Source organism: Cyprinus carpio, chromosome A2 (assembly GCF_018340385.1).
Source record: "Cyprinus carpio isolate SPL01 chromosome A2, ASM1834038v1, whole genome shotgun sequence".
In the NCBI taxonomy this organism is placed as follows: Eukaryota; Metazoa; Chordata; class Actinopteri; order Cypriniformes; family Cyprinidae; genus Cyprinus; species Cyprinus carpio.
The window spans coordinates 24,852,763-24,866,020 of NC_056573.1; the positions used below are offsets into that span (position 1 = coordinate 24,852,763).

Here is a 13,258-nt window from a genome sequence, read left to right on the forward strand (position 1 = left end):
AATAATGCAGTTTGTTTATAAATATGAATTAATATTCTTATTTATGCTACATTTAAAATAAATACATTAGACCACGAAACAGCAGGGTTTAAATAGACTCACTGTGTGTGTGTGTGTGTGTGTGTGTGTGTGTGTGTGTGTGTGTGTGTGTGTGTGTGTGTGTGTGTGTGTGTGTGTTATTTATGAAATAAATCCAATATAATTGTGTACAGTAGTAAAATATATGTTTTTAACATGGTGTTCGTTTTGTTTCAGGAGGAAGTACAAGAAAACATCTCAGAGGTAAGGCAGAGAAGATCTGAGATGTGCTGAACTCATTACCATCCACTGTGAAAACCTCTTTCAGCAATAAATGTGATTTCTCTGATATTTGTGTTTCATGTATGTATTAGCCAGATTCAGTAACATTCACTGGAAAAATCCAGCTAAAACCACCTGAAGGTGGCTGGTCCAAACTGGTGTAGGTGGATGACCTCCCTTCAAATGGTCAGCCTGTTTTTTTTGTTGTTTTTTTGGAATGGTTCCATGAAGAAACTTCCATGGGAGATTTCCATTCCACAAAAGGTTCCAGAAACATGCATCAAGAAAATAAATGGAGTCTGTTATGACTTCCCGTTGACTTCAAGTGGGTTTAAACTGGATTTTCTAGCAGGGGCTGGTATTAAAATTATGTAGTATGACTAGAAACACGTATTGCAAATGGGCTCAATTGTGACTTCCTGTTGATTTCTTTCCCATAAGAAGTGCTGGCACGTGATACTGAAGTAAGCTTGTGATGGAGTAGAGTTACTTATTGTTTTTTGGAACATAGTAGATGGTTTGTTGCTGGTCCAAAGTGGTCTACCAGTACTAACCCGCATGATCAAGATCATTTAAGCCATGTTATTAGACCAGCAGTTCACACAGACTAGCTTGGATCAGCTAGAAACCAGTTCCAAAAACCAGCAAAATTATGAAGATTTTTTTTTTGCTTTGCAATAACATGAAACGAGTTTTGTACAGTATGACCAGAAACAAGTAAATGGGGTCAGTTTTGACTTTAAGTTAGTTTGATTTGGATTTTTCCAGCAGCCACTGTTATGAAATAGTTTTCCAAATTTCTGATGAATTCCCATAAGTATGAAAGCTTGTTTCCACCTTGGGATAAAATATCTCACAATTCAGATTATTTTTTAAATGAATTGATATAAACTCACAACTGCAAGATATAAACTTAGAATTGTGAGAAAGTCCGAATTTGAAGATTATATCTCGCAATTATGCCTTTTTTCCTCGTAATTCTGAGAAAACCAGTCAGAATTGTGAGACATAAATTCAGAATTGCTATATGTATAAACAGAATTATGAGATATAAGTGCAGAATTGTGAGATATAAACTCAAATTTGTGATATAAATACAGAATTGTGGGATATGAACTCGGATTTGTGAGATAAGTGCAGAATTGTGAGATATAAATGAAGAACTGTGGTATATGAACTCAGATTTGTGAGATATAAGTGCAGAACTGTAAGATATAAATGCAAAAATGCAAGCTATAAATGCAGAATTATGAGATATAAACTCAAATTTGTGATATAAATACAGAATTGTGAGATATATGTATAATTGCAAGATATAAACTCGGATTTGTGAGCAATAAATGCAAAATTGCAAGTTATAAATGCAGAATTGTAAGGTATAAACTCAAATTTGTGATTTAAATGCAGATTTGCGGGGGGTAATATAATAATTATTAAGAGATTTTTTTTGAGTTTTGAGATATGCAGAACTGTGAGATATAAACTTGGAATTGTAAGAAAGTAAGCCTGAATTCTTTGAGTTTGTCTCATGCAATCCTGACTTTATTTCTGGTTGAACTGTGTGATGCAAATTAGAATTTAACAGAAAAAAGACACAATTACAGAAACAAGCTTCCTTCATAACAACTGCCTGGACGTAATTATAGAGGAAGAATGTGACTGAGTAGAGTTACCTTGTGTATTTATCAGAATTACATGGCAACACAAACCACAGAAAAAGCACAAATGTGCTTCGGCCTGCGCTGAGCACTCTGCAATTATGAGTGAGAAGAGGTGGAGAGACAATAACAGAGAAAGAAAGATGTCAGGAGAACCGATGCTGAAACGTAACGTAAAAGAGAGCGAATGAGAGAAACACACACAGAGAGAGAGAGATGGTTAAGTTGGGTCTAATATTAGAGCGAGAGTGGGTTTAAATGGGGAGGGCTCAGCGGAGACTTTCCTCTGCTAACAGAGGGAGGGATGACTTCCTGTGCAGCTCCTCTCTGATTGACAGCTCAATGGGAGTCTGGGTAATTATGGCAGGCTAATTGGCTGCAGAGGATTCTGGGACTCTGTCATTACAGACGCAACAGGACAGTTACAAACACGTGTGTGAGAGCATTCACACAGACAAGCATGTAATACATGAAGAGAGACTGGAGGATCTTTCCTTAATTTCCATTTTAAAAGAACTGAGCTGTTATTATCAATGTAACTTTTAGTATTTCTGTTAAATTAATTACAAGTAGAATATGCAGTTCAAAAGGCAATAAGTATTACTAAAAGAAAAACTTTTATTCAGGATGCATTAAATTGATCAAAAGTGACATTTATAATGTTATAAAATATTTCTATATTCTTTTAAACTTTCTGTTTATCAAAAATATTAAGCAGCATAGCTGTTTTCAACACTGATAATAATCAGAAATGTTTCTTTAACAGCAAATCAGCATATTAGCATGATTTCTGATGATCATGTGACACTGAAGACTAGAGTAATGAAGCTGAAAATTCAGCTTTGCATCACAAGAATAAATTACATTTGAAAATATATTCAGATATAAATGGTTATTTTAAATTGTAATAATATTTCACAGTATTACAGTTTTTTTTGTTGTGCTTTTTTTTTTTGTATGTGTCTTTTTTTTTGTATATTTTTATATTATTATAAGTAAGTTAATTTTAAATATAAATAGATATTTTAAATGTAAAACATTATCTTTAATTCATATATATATATATATATAGAGAGAGAGAGAGAGAGAGACAACAACTAATTTGTGATTGTTGTAAGAGAATGTTCATTTAAAGACAATTAAATAAAAAATACCTGACATAATATCTAAATTAGATCAAATAAAAAAATTAAATATATAGATATTTATTATAGATATTTATCATTTTAAATATATTTTTATGAATATTTTATATAAATATAATACAAATACATTAATATAAGAAATACAATTAAAATATTATGCGCTGTAATTAGTTGAATAAAGTTCAGATGATGGTCATAGAACGAATTGGATTGCCAGTGTTTCACATGCAATGATATTTCACTTCTTTATGTGATAATTTTATGGTGCTTTTTAATAGAGCCTGTTTGGACACTATGCTTTAATTAATTGGAAAAAAGAAACAACACAAAGCTAAATAATTTGACAGAAGTTAAATTTTTAGGTGAACTATCTCTTTAAGAAGCTCTTTCTCCATGTACTTTATTAACATTCTCCTGTGTTATCTTATGTTATGGTATGTTAGGTTATTCAGACCGGTTTTTAGAAATCATACAGAATAGTTCAACAGCATATGCAGTTCATTTCAAATGGAATTGAGCTGTACTTTTGCGGCCCTAGTTTTTATCCAGATTTCTGAATGTTGTTGGAGAGCTACAGTGGCAGAAGGTCTAAGAGCTCTTGCACCTGGAGATGGCTCCTTTGAGTAAATATAGGCTGTAAATACAGGCTGATAATCAATGCAGGATTAATTGATGCAGAATGTTGGAGTGGTGGCTGCAAACACTCACAGAAGGTAAAGTGAAGAGCGTTGGGCTAATTCGGTACTGAAACACCTGCATGTAAATGACACCAGCAATCACACACACTTCACATGAGCTCTTCAAAGCCACTCCACATCCCCATCGATGATAAGAGTGAGTCCTGAACATTGACTGAGTGTGTTTGAGGGAGATTTCTCTTAAAATATAATGAAATGCAATTTATCTGTAACTAAAGTGTTGTTGTGAAGTGTTTGAAGGATATGCACCTTGCATACCGTGTATACTGTCTACTTTAAAAAAAGTATGTGAAACATTATGCAGTGATACATTTTTAATCAATATTCTACTTCGTCACATGATCTCCTTATCTTGCATGTTTCATTTAGCTAGTTATCCAGTTCTTATGTAAGAAATAAATATTATTTATTATTTTTGGTTAAAATGTAACAAAACCATGATTTCCTGCTATTGAGAAATTTAGACCAAAAGTGACAGTAAGGGCATTTATAACATTACAAAAGATTTCTATATAGAATTCTATATAAATTTCTGTTTTTGTTTGTAATTTCTATTCATTTAAAATTTCTGAAAAATTGTCTCATTTTACACAAACATATGAAGCAGCACAACTGTTTTCAACATTGATAAAAATAAGAAATGTTTCCTGAGCAGCAAATCAACATATTAGAATGATTTCTGAAAATTTAGTGAAAGTGAAAGTGAAAGTGACGTGACATTCAGCCAAGTATGGTGACCCATACTCAGAATTTGTGCTCTGGCATTTAAAACCCATCCGAAGTGCACACACACAGAGCGGTGAACACACACACACTGTGAACACACACCCGGGGAGCAGGGGGCCAGCACATTTATGCTGCGGCGCCGGGGGAGCAGTTGGGGTTCAGTGCCTTGCTCAAGGGCACCTGAAGTCGTGGTATCGAGGGTGGAGAGAGCGCTGTACATTCACTCCCCCCACCCACAATTCTGCACCTGCCACATAACCCCGAGACTGACGCTCGAACTCACAACCCTTCGATTGGGAGTCCGACTCTCTAACCATTAGGCCACGACTTCCCCAATTTAGCTTTGCATAAAAGGAATAAATTATAATCTAAAATATTCACATATAAAACAGTTATTTTAAATTGCAGTTATTTTTCACATTAAATTGCAATATTTTTTAAAATTAAATTGTTTTTTTTTTTTTTATTTAATTGATGCATTGTTGGTGATGAATAGAATACATTCAAAAATCTTACTGATAAATCCACAAAAAAAAATAAAGTAAATTATAAGAAATATATAATATGTTTACAGCTAATTAGTTACTGTTACTAGAATTGGATCAAATTTGAGAATAAAATGGGAAAAAAATTTAAAATAATAAAAAATATATATTTTAAGTTTTTAACTGTCACTCACATTTTTAAACATAGACTTGTAAAGTGCACGATCCAAACTAAAATTTGTATAATTCATGAACAAAACATTTGGTAACATTATATTGATGTACCATTTTTATTGTTATTGAATTTTTTGTTTTTAAATGTGTTTTTAAATTTTTTGTTTTTTTTTAATTTTTAATGAATTCTAAAGTGTGATAGAGAAAAAGGCAACGAAAAATACTTTTTTGACAAAGGTCAGAACTCCTGTTATAATGTAGATTTTTGAGGGTGCACTCTTGTCATAAATTAAACTATTACTTTTCCTACATAATTTTTTAACAAAAAAACATTGGTAAAATATCTATTTAGGAGTCTTAGACATTTCCAACTATATATAGTTTGTCATGATTAGATTAAGATTTAATTGTAATATAGAGAAGTAAATTTAGGCGTCCGGTATACAGGACGGTCGGGGACAGTTAAGAGGTTAAAGTTTATTTATTTTTAAATATTAAATAAATAACATTTAAAATTTTATATTTTAATGTTTAGCATTTTAAAATATTTTTTTTTTGTCAATTTTTCCTGAAAGAGAAATATTCAATAAGAATGCAAAAAATCTAATTAAAAATTGCAATAAATCTAACAGCTACTAACACCAATTTTCTGGGATCTTTAAAAAATGTGATGGATATTGCTTTTGGTTCATTTCATCAGGTTGAGTGCATTGCATTGTGGGATGCACTGTCCCTTGAAGAGTGATTTGTTTAATATACTACACATTTTTTTGACTCCTAGAGTAGATCATCTGTGTATTCAGTACATACAAACATTTGCATGCATAAAGTGTAGTATGAGTAGTGTGCTTGTTCACTTACAGTAAAACGTTGCTGTTTGATTCCTGCTCTCTTTCCACAATGACAGAATCTTGATAATGAGGGGGGTGATTTATTCCAATTCATGCTAATTGCATTCCTCTGCTCTCTGATTCTCCTCCCACTCCTTTCTCTTTCTCCGCCCCTTTCATCTTTTCTAGTCTCTCTCTCTCAACCACCCGCTGTTTCTGTCTGGCCTGTCAGGTGCTTTTTAAGGCTCTGTGTAATTGTAATGATCGCACTGAGTTGCTTTGTGGGAGCAGGTGTGAGTCCGTCCCCTCATAATGCACTTCCTCTACCCGGCCGTCTACTCTAGAATGCCCCCTACAGACAGGACACTGACGAGCAATCTCACAGCTCAAACCAATCTTTGTGAAACACATACATGTGCATTTAGCCATATTATCTTTGAAAATTTTTTTTGCAAAAATGTGAAAGAAAACAGTTTCACTGTTCACTGTTCCATTTCAGCACTAGTGTTACTGCTCCTTTGAAGGATTTTCAACATTTTATTGACTGAAAAGTATTTCTATGCTATACTACTACAAATCACCAATTCATTCAAATAAAATATTTTTCTTCTCTCTACCTGCACAGCATTTGAACTTCACCAAACTTCACATCAACATACCAGCTGTAATAATAATAATACACATCTAGATACCTATTATTATTATTATTATTATTATTATTATTATTATTATTATTATCATCATCATATAATAATTAGGGATGTAACGATTCACTCAAGTCAAGATTTGATTCACAATTTTTTTTTAAGACAAATTATAAATGAAATGTGTCCTTTTATTATTGCTTGGACAAAATGCTGCACGTTTCTTTGTGAAATTGAAATATAACTATAATAATATACTAATATAGCACTTGCATATTATTGCTCTTTTGTTGGTTTTGATTGCTTCTATTGTCGTCATTTGTAAGTCGCTTTGGATAAAAGCATCTGCTAAATAACAAAATATATATTTAAATTAAATGTAAATAACAAAATTTAATTGAAATTTTAAAGCAAGCCCTAAATCAAATAAATAACACAAATAAAATAAATATTTTCATATAAACAAACTAAGGATTTCAATTGTCTGTGCTCTTTCCATTTAAAAATTAGAGGCGACCACTGCATTTTAATCATGATCCAAACAAAGATGCTGCACACATGCAACATGAGCAGTTTTTATTCTACATTTGTTTGTATAATTTCGAAATTTGAAGCAAAAACAATGATTTGACTTCAGTTTTGTGAAACTATACATAAAAATATCTGCGTGAAACAGAAACAGCGGACGAGCTGAACGAGACGCAGATTCACTCTCTGCCAGCAGGTGGCGCTTAAAGCGTTTCCTTGGTTTCTGCTGTAAACAAAGCAGCGCTGCACGTATGAACTTTAATATGCATTATACAGAGGCGAGACGAAAAGAAAAAATACCATCCAATCTTTTCTAAAGACAGTAATTTCCTCTCAGACATGCATTCATATAAACTCCTACCCCTAATTGAATCATGATTTGTTTAGCATCTCAACCGATTTGAATCGTCACATATTTGAATTGATTTTCAACCGGCTTGCAGTTAATCGTTACATCCCTAAATAATAGTAATAATACTATTTATTTATACCTGGTGTTTAGGAATAATGTTTCTATCCTCACTGTGATTGGATGGAGCAAGTTTTTGAACACAACTGATGTGTAAATGTGGACAGTCAAATATTAATATGTTTATGTGACTTCATAAAGTCACAGATTTCTAAAATATTTTTGTGACTTTGTTATTAGTTTAGCATAGCTGTTTTACAGCAGATTACATTTCTGAACTGAGCCATATAGGTACCAGATAATTATATTGGGTTTGACTAGTAATAGACATACAAACACCTTGGCACCATGGTAAAACTAGACAATGTGAAACTAGCTTCCCTTAATGGCTTTAAAATTGAGAATCATGTTTGTTGTGAGTTGTGAATATTTGAACAAGTTTGCATAGTATTTTGAACTTTTTTCATTTCAAAAGGACATGAACAATCTTTCTTCCATGAAATGGTGGTCCCTTTAAAGTATTGACTTTCATGTTGTTTTGTTTTGGCAGGTGTAAATGGATTTTTCCTCTCTGTAAACAAAATAAAAATCAGTCCAGGCAGTTCCTTGCACTAATAATTTCAGGCCTCCATATCGTCTGCACTGGCACTGTAGATCAAACGCCAGCGCAGTCGTAAACTCTCACTCATAACAACTTCAGAGCAGACTCCATATCCTGTCAACACTCAGATTTACACAGATGATTGCTTTATTCACCGCTGAGTATCTCTCCTGAGGTTAATGAACCATTCATGCCACTTTATTACCTCTGCCCTCCTGCAATGTTGTGCCAGGCATCGCCAATCCATCAGCTGCTTGGGCTCAGCCGGCCTGGTCTGACAGAGCGAACTAACATGATTGATATTGAACCGGCTGTGGAGAAACTATTAATTATTGACTCTGGCTGATGTTTGTCTTCAAATGTGTGTGTGTTTGTGTATCAGTGGCTAATGGTTGAACATTTTTAAAGATATGGTTTCCCAAAAAATGAACATTCATCAGTCATCATTTACTAACCCTCATGTCATTTTAAACCAGTATGACTTGATTCTGAACACAATGTTCTTGCTGTTCTTTTCCATACATTGAAAGTGGAAGGTGATTTTATAGGGCTGCAGCTAAAAATTATTTTGATTATCAGTGAACCTGTTGATTATTTATTTGATTCATTTTATAGAAAGACAAATTTTATAAAAAAAAAAAAAGAAAAAAACGTTATTCCACATCTCGCCTAATATTCGCATCCACACACTGTGATTGCTGTAGGGAACAAATAGCCTATAGATGTTGGCTATTTATGCAAAACTATGTTTAAAATATAAATATAATAGAAATAAAAAATTATGTTTTCACTTTCACAATTAGGCCTATAAATGATGAGTAAAAGACAAAACCACAAACTCACACTAGAACACACTTTCGTTCTGATCATATAATGCATTAATTTATTTTTCTTGCAAAGGCCAACATTTTTCTTACATTTTATATTAATGAATATTAAGTTACTATTCTCATAAAATATCATTATTATTGTGTCACATATAGGATTTCAGTCGACTGTGGTAACTTTTAAAGCTAAATTTAATGGCCAACAAGAAATATTAAATAAATATTTAAATTAATTAAATATTTTAGGCAACATTTATTGCACTGCGCGTGCTCCCTTTGGGAAGTTAAACGGCTCCATTTCGCTTGTCACGATGAAATGGAAATGTTCTGATGGATTCATAACATTTACAGAAAATATGTGTCAAATGTAAGTTAAGCATTTGACAGGTTAACTAATGTATAGCTTAACATGCGAAGCTCGCAGACCTGTGTAGGATATTTTAAAGCCCTCCTCACTGCTGGACTTCTGCATTAGTGCTGGTCTGCTATTCTTCTCCTAATGAATCAGGCTTAATTGGGCTGTTAATAGAATATTAATCAGTGCTGGACAGCCTGTGTTTCACAGAGAAACCAATCTTTGGAATGCTCAGAACAGACCTTCATGCAATTAGCCACGGTTTGGAGTATTAAATTGGAAGTGACCGTTAAAGCAGTACATCTACAGTAATCTGTGCTTAAGACATTAGTATGCATATTAGTGTTTGGTCTGCTCTTTATGGTAAATACAAGTGAATTGAGGACACAAATTAGTTTTTTTTTTTTTTTTTATGCAGAGGACAAAGCGTGGAGAGCAAAAGTACATGTTTAACATAAAAGGAAATTATTTTTATGCACTGTATCTTCTCATGCAGTGTCTCAACATTGCATGCTTATTAACTTAGGCATGTTGACTTGTGAATATTTTATAATCCAATTCAGTATGTTTGTTCTCTTGAGCAAAATGGGATTTACTCTGACATAATTTGCTATTTATCTTGCATGCTAAGGCAGTTACCATCACTATTTCAGTTGCTCATACATGCTAAACTATTAGGCATGTCATTTGTCCCCCAGAATTTATTTTACAGATTGTGATTTGCTACTTTAAATCATACGGGATGTTGAATAGAGGCGAGCTCTTTTCTACTTGGACGTGCATTGAATAAACCAGAATAGAGACTTGGGGGTGGGCTTTTTGACTTGGCCAAGTAAACAACCACCTTAAGAACTGCGTAGCAAAACCTTGGCAAGCACCCACATCACCCTAGCACTGTGGTGGCGTGTTTGGCACAGATGAGCACCACTCACATTTGATAAAGATGAATAGCAACTAGAAGGTAGATGTGAGGAGAACAACACAGGCAACATATACAGATATTTTCTCAGTGTTGTTACACTCACCTGTCACCTGTGTTCATCACCTCAGTTGAGTGATTTTGTCCTTCCGCTCTTGGGTCAACAAAAAAAGTCCATTAAGAATGAGTCACCATACAGGCTGCAGGTCAGTTTTGCTTCCCTTGACAATGTCTGCTGTCACACGGCTACAACAGAGATTTTATCAGAGTGAGGTGGACTAAATCAGGAACTCCTCCAGAAACCTGGATCTTTAAAGAAGTTGAAGTGAGCAACACAATATATTGTGCATATAAACATACATAGACTATTCCATATATAAATATGGAATATTTAAGAATTTGTAATGTTTTTAGAAGAAGTCTCATATGCTCACAGAGGCTGCATTTACTTGATCAAATTACAGAAAAACAGTTAAAATGTAAAATATTATCAAAATTTAAAAGAACTGTTTTCTATTTTAATATATAGTAAAATATGATTTATTTCTGTGATGCAAAGCTGAATTTCCAGCATCATTACTCCAGTCTTCAGTGTCACATGATCCTTCAGAAATCATTTTTATATTCTGATTTGTTGCTCAATTATTAATAATGGTTCTTATTATTATCAATGTTAAAAACTTTTACCGGCTCAATATTTTTGTGGAAACTGTGATACATACATATTTTTTGTTTCAAAATTCTTTGAAGAATAGAAAGTTCAAAGGAACAGTAAAATAGAATGTTTTTGAAATTGAAATCATTTGTGATATTTTCATCAGGCGACAGTGTGCCTAACTGACCTTTTGTTCTGAAAATAAGGACAGAAATCTTTATACCCTGAGTGCTGGTCCGCATCTATCCCCAGGCTGTATGACACTCGAAAATGTTTTTAGTCACAGTGCAGTTTAATTATTATGGATTTGCAAAAATCCAGGCATGTTTCATAACCTCAAATTACATATGGGCAAAATCTATCGATCTGTCCCATCATGCACTGTTCAAAATCATTTCATACTTTATAGTCCAACTCTAAACCTCTACAAAATGAGCTCCACAAGATTGAAAACAGCATAATTTTTATACATTTAAAAATATAGCAGTACCCAAAAGAAATAGTTTTTGCTCAGAGGTTACTTCTCCACTTATTAGATGTCTCTATTTTAAAGATGCATTTGTTTGCATGTTTGCTTTTTTGCACACAGTGACGTGATTTTGAGTTTTCTTTTTTTTTAGCAAAACCCTAAATATTTACTTGAAATATGCCCTAAGATTAAGTTAATTTCAGTGCATGTTCATGGTTCTCTGATGTTGGTTACTGGTCACATGACATGCAGGAAAACAAATAAAAAATTTCATAGATACAGATACTGATATTAAGATATATTGTAGTTACACGCAAGAGTCTTCCACCATCTTTTCTTCCCTAACATCTCCCGCGTGCCATCTGGATCCATCAGTAACTGTACTTGTCTGTTTAATCCAGATTACTCCTCTATTTTTCTTTTAACGGGCACATGTCAACACAACCCATCAGCGTCTGCTGATTTTCTCCAGTGTTTGTTTTAGAGATGTGCTTGTGTCATTTACTTCCAATTTCTTGCGGGTACTCGAGAGGAAGACTGGATATGGATTTTGTGCAAAAGCCCTAAAATCTTTTCTCCTTTCATTTTATGTCTGTGTGTTTGAGAATAAATGACCATAAGGGTGACCATACATCCTCTTTTTCCTGGACATATCCTGGCTGGGGTTTCTAAATCCCTTAAAATTTGTAGTGGGTGACAAATTTCCGGTTTATTGTGTTTACCGGAGTATCGCCCACCCCTACCCAAAATGTTTTCAAACAAAAGCTAAAAACTAGACATTTTAGTCGATTTAATATTCCTGGCAATGAAATATCAGGGAAAAAAAGAGGATGTATGATCAACCTAGAATAAACACTGTAGGAATATTAGAGACTAGTGTTGTGTGCTTTCAGAAGTGAAACTATAAATGGCCTAGTTGAGCCAAATGTTGATTATAAATATATATTTTGTTTTACATTTTTATGTGTTTTATGCATTTAGCCTACGTGGAGCACTTCAAATTAATGTGTTTAAAGGAACACTCCACCGTTTTTTGAAATAGGGCTTATTCACATTATTTCCTACATTTAGATAGGTGGGCAAATGCATTTTTTTGTCATTGCATGCATTGTTTTTAGTTTGACTGGGTCGGCGTTAGCTTAGCTTAGCACAATGAATGGAATCCTTTGTTGCCAGCTAGCATGGCCTGAGTAAAAGTGATCAGAAGTCGTGGGATTTCATGTGTTGCGTGATATCTCTGCGCCGAAGTAGCAGTGCTTCGCCTAAGCAGCAGTGCTTCGCCTGTGCTTCCCCATAATATAGTCCCAAGTCAATATCTGCCTAGGAAATCGCCTAGTGTTAATCTGGATCGCTATTTGTACTCGTTGTGAATACGCAGGCCACAAGAAGTAATTAGGTGGTTTTTTTTTTAATTTTTTGATCACTTTTACTCAGGCCATGCTAGATGGCAACAAAGGATTCCATTCATTGTGGTAAGCTAAGCTAACGCCGACCCAGTCAAACTAAAACAATGCATGCACTGACACAAAAATGCATTTGCCCACCTATCTAAATGTAGGAAATAATGTGAATAAGCCCTATTTCAAAAAACGGTGGAGTGTTCCTTTAATTTCAGTTAGTTTGCTTTCTAGGTAGCTGTCAATATAGCTCACTAGGGATTGGAAGAGTGCCACAGTCACCCATTAAGATGTTAAATTAACTCTTTAAATGCTTTCTTTGAACAACTCTGCTTCAGTTAGTGTACAGAGCTAATCAAGGGCGTGTTTACCAAAAGCATCATTAGCTAACTATGGTTGCAAGTCATTACCAACATAGTTCAACCATTCTGTGTTTCC

At 33.8% G+C, this 13,258-nt stretch overlaps 1 protein-coding gene across 4 annotated transcripts in view; it reads left to right on the forward strand.

Annotated features, from left to right (window-relative positions):
* LOC109100627 (calcium/calmodulin-dependent 3',5'-cyclic nucleotide phosphodiesterase 1C-like) overlaps positions 1–13,258 on the forward strand; it is a 66,487-nt gene that overhangs the window by 27,357 nt on the left and 25,872 nt on the right. The window contains exon 2 of one of the 4 annotated variants that reach the window (XM_042712120.1): positions 256–282. The exons of 2 other annotated variants lie outside the window; for them this stretch is intronic. In XM_042712120.1, the coding sequence (XP_042568054.1) occupies positions 256–282 (27 nt within the window). The remainder of the gene's footprint in view (positions 1–255; positions 283–13,258) is intronic. One more of the 4 variants, XM_042712125.1, reaches the window with a different exon arrangement.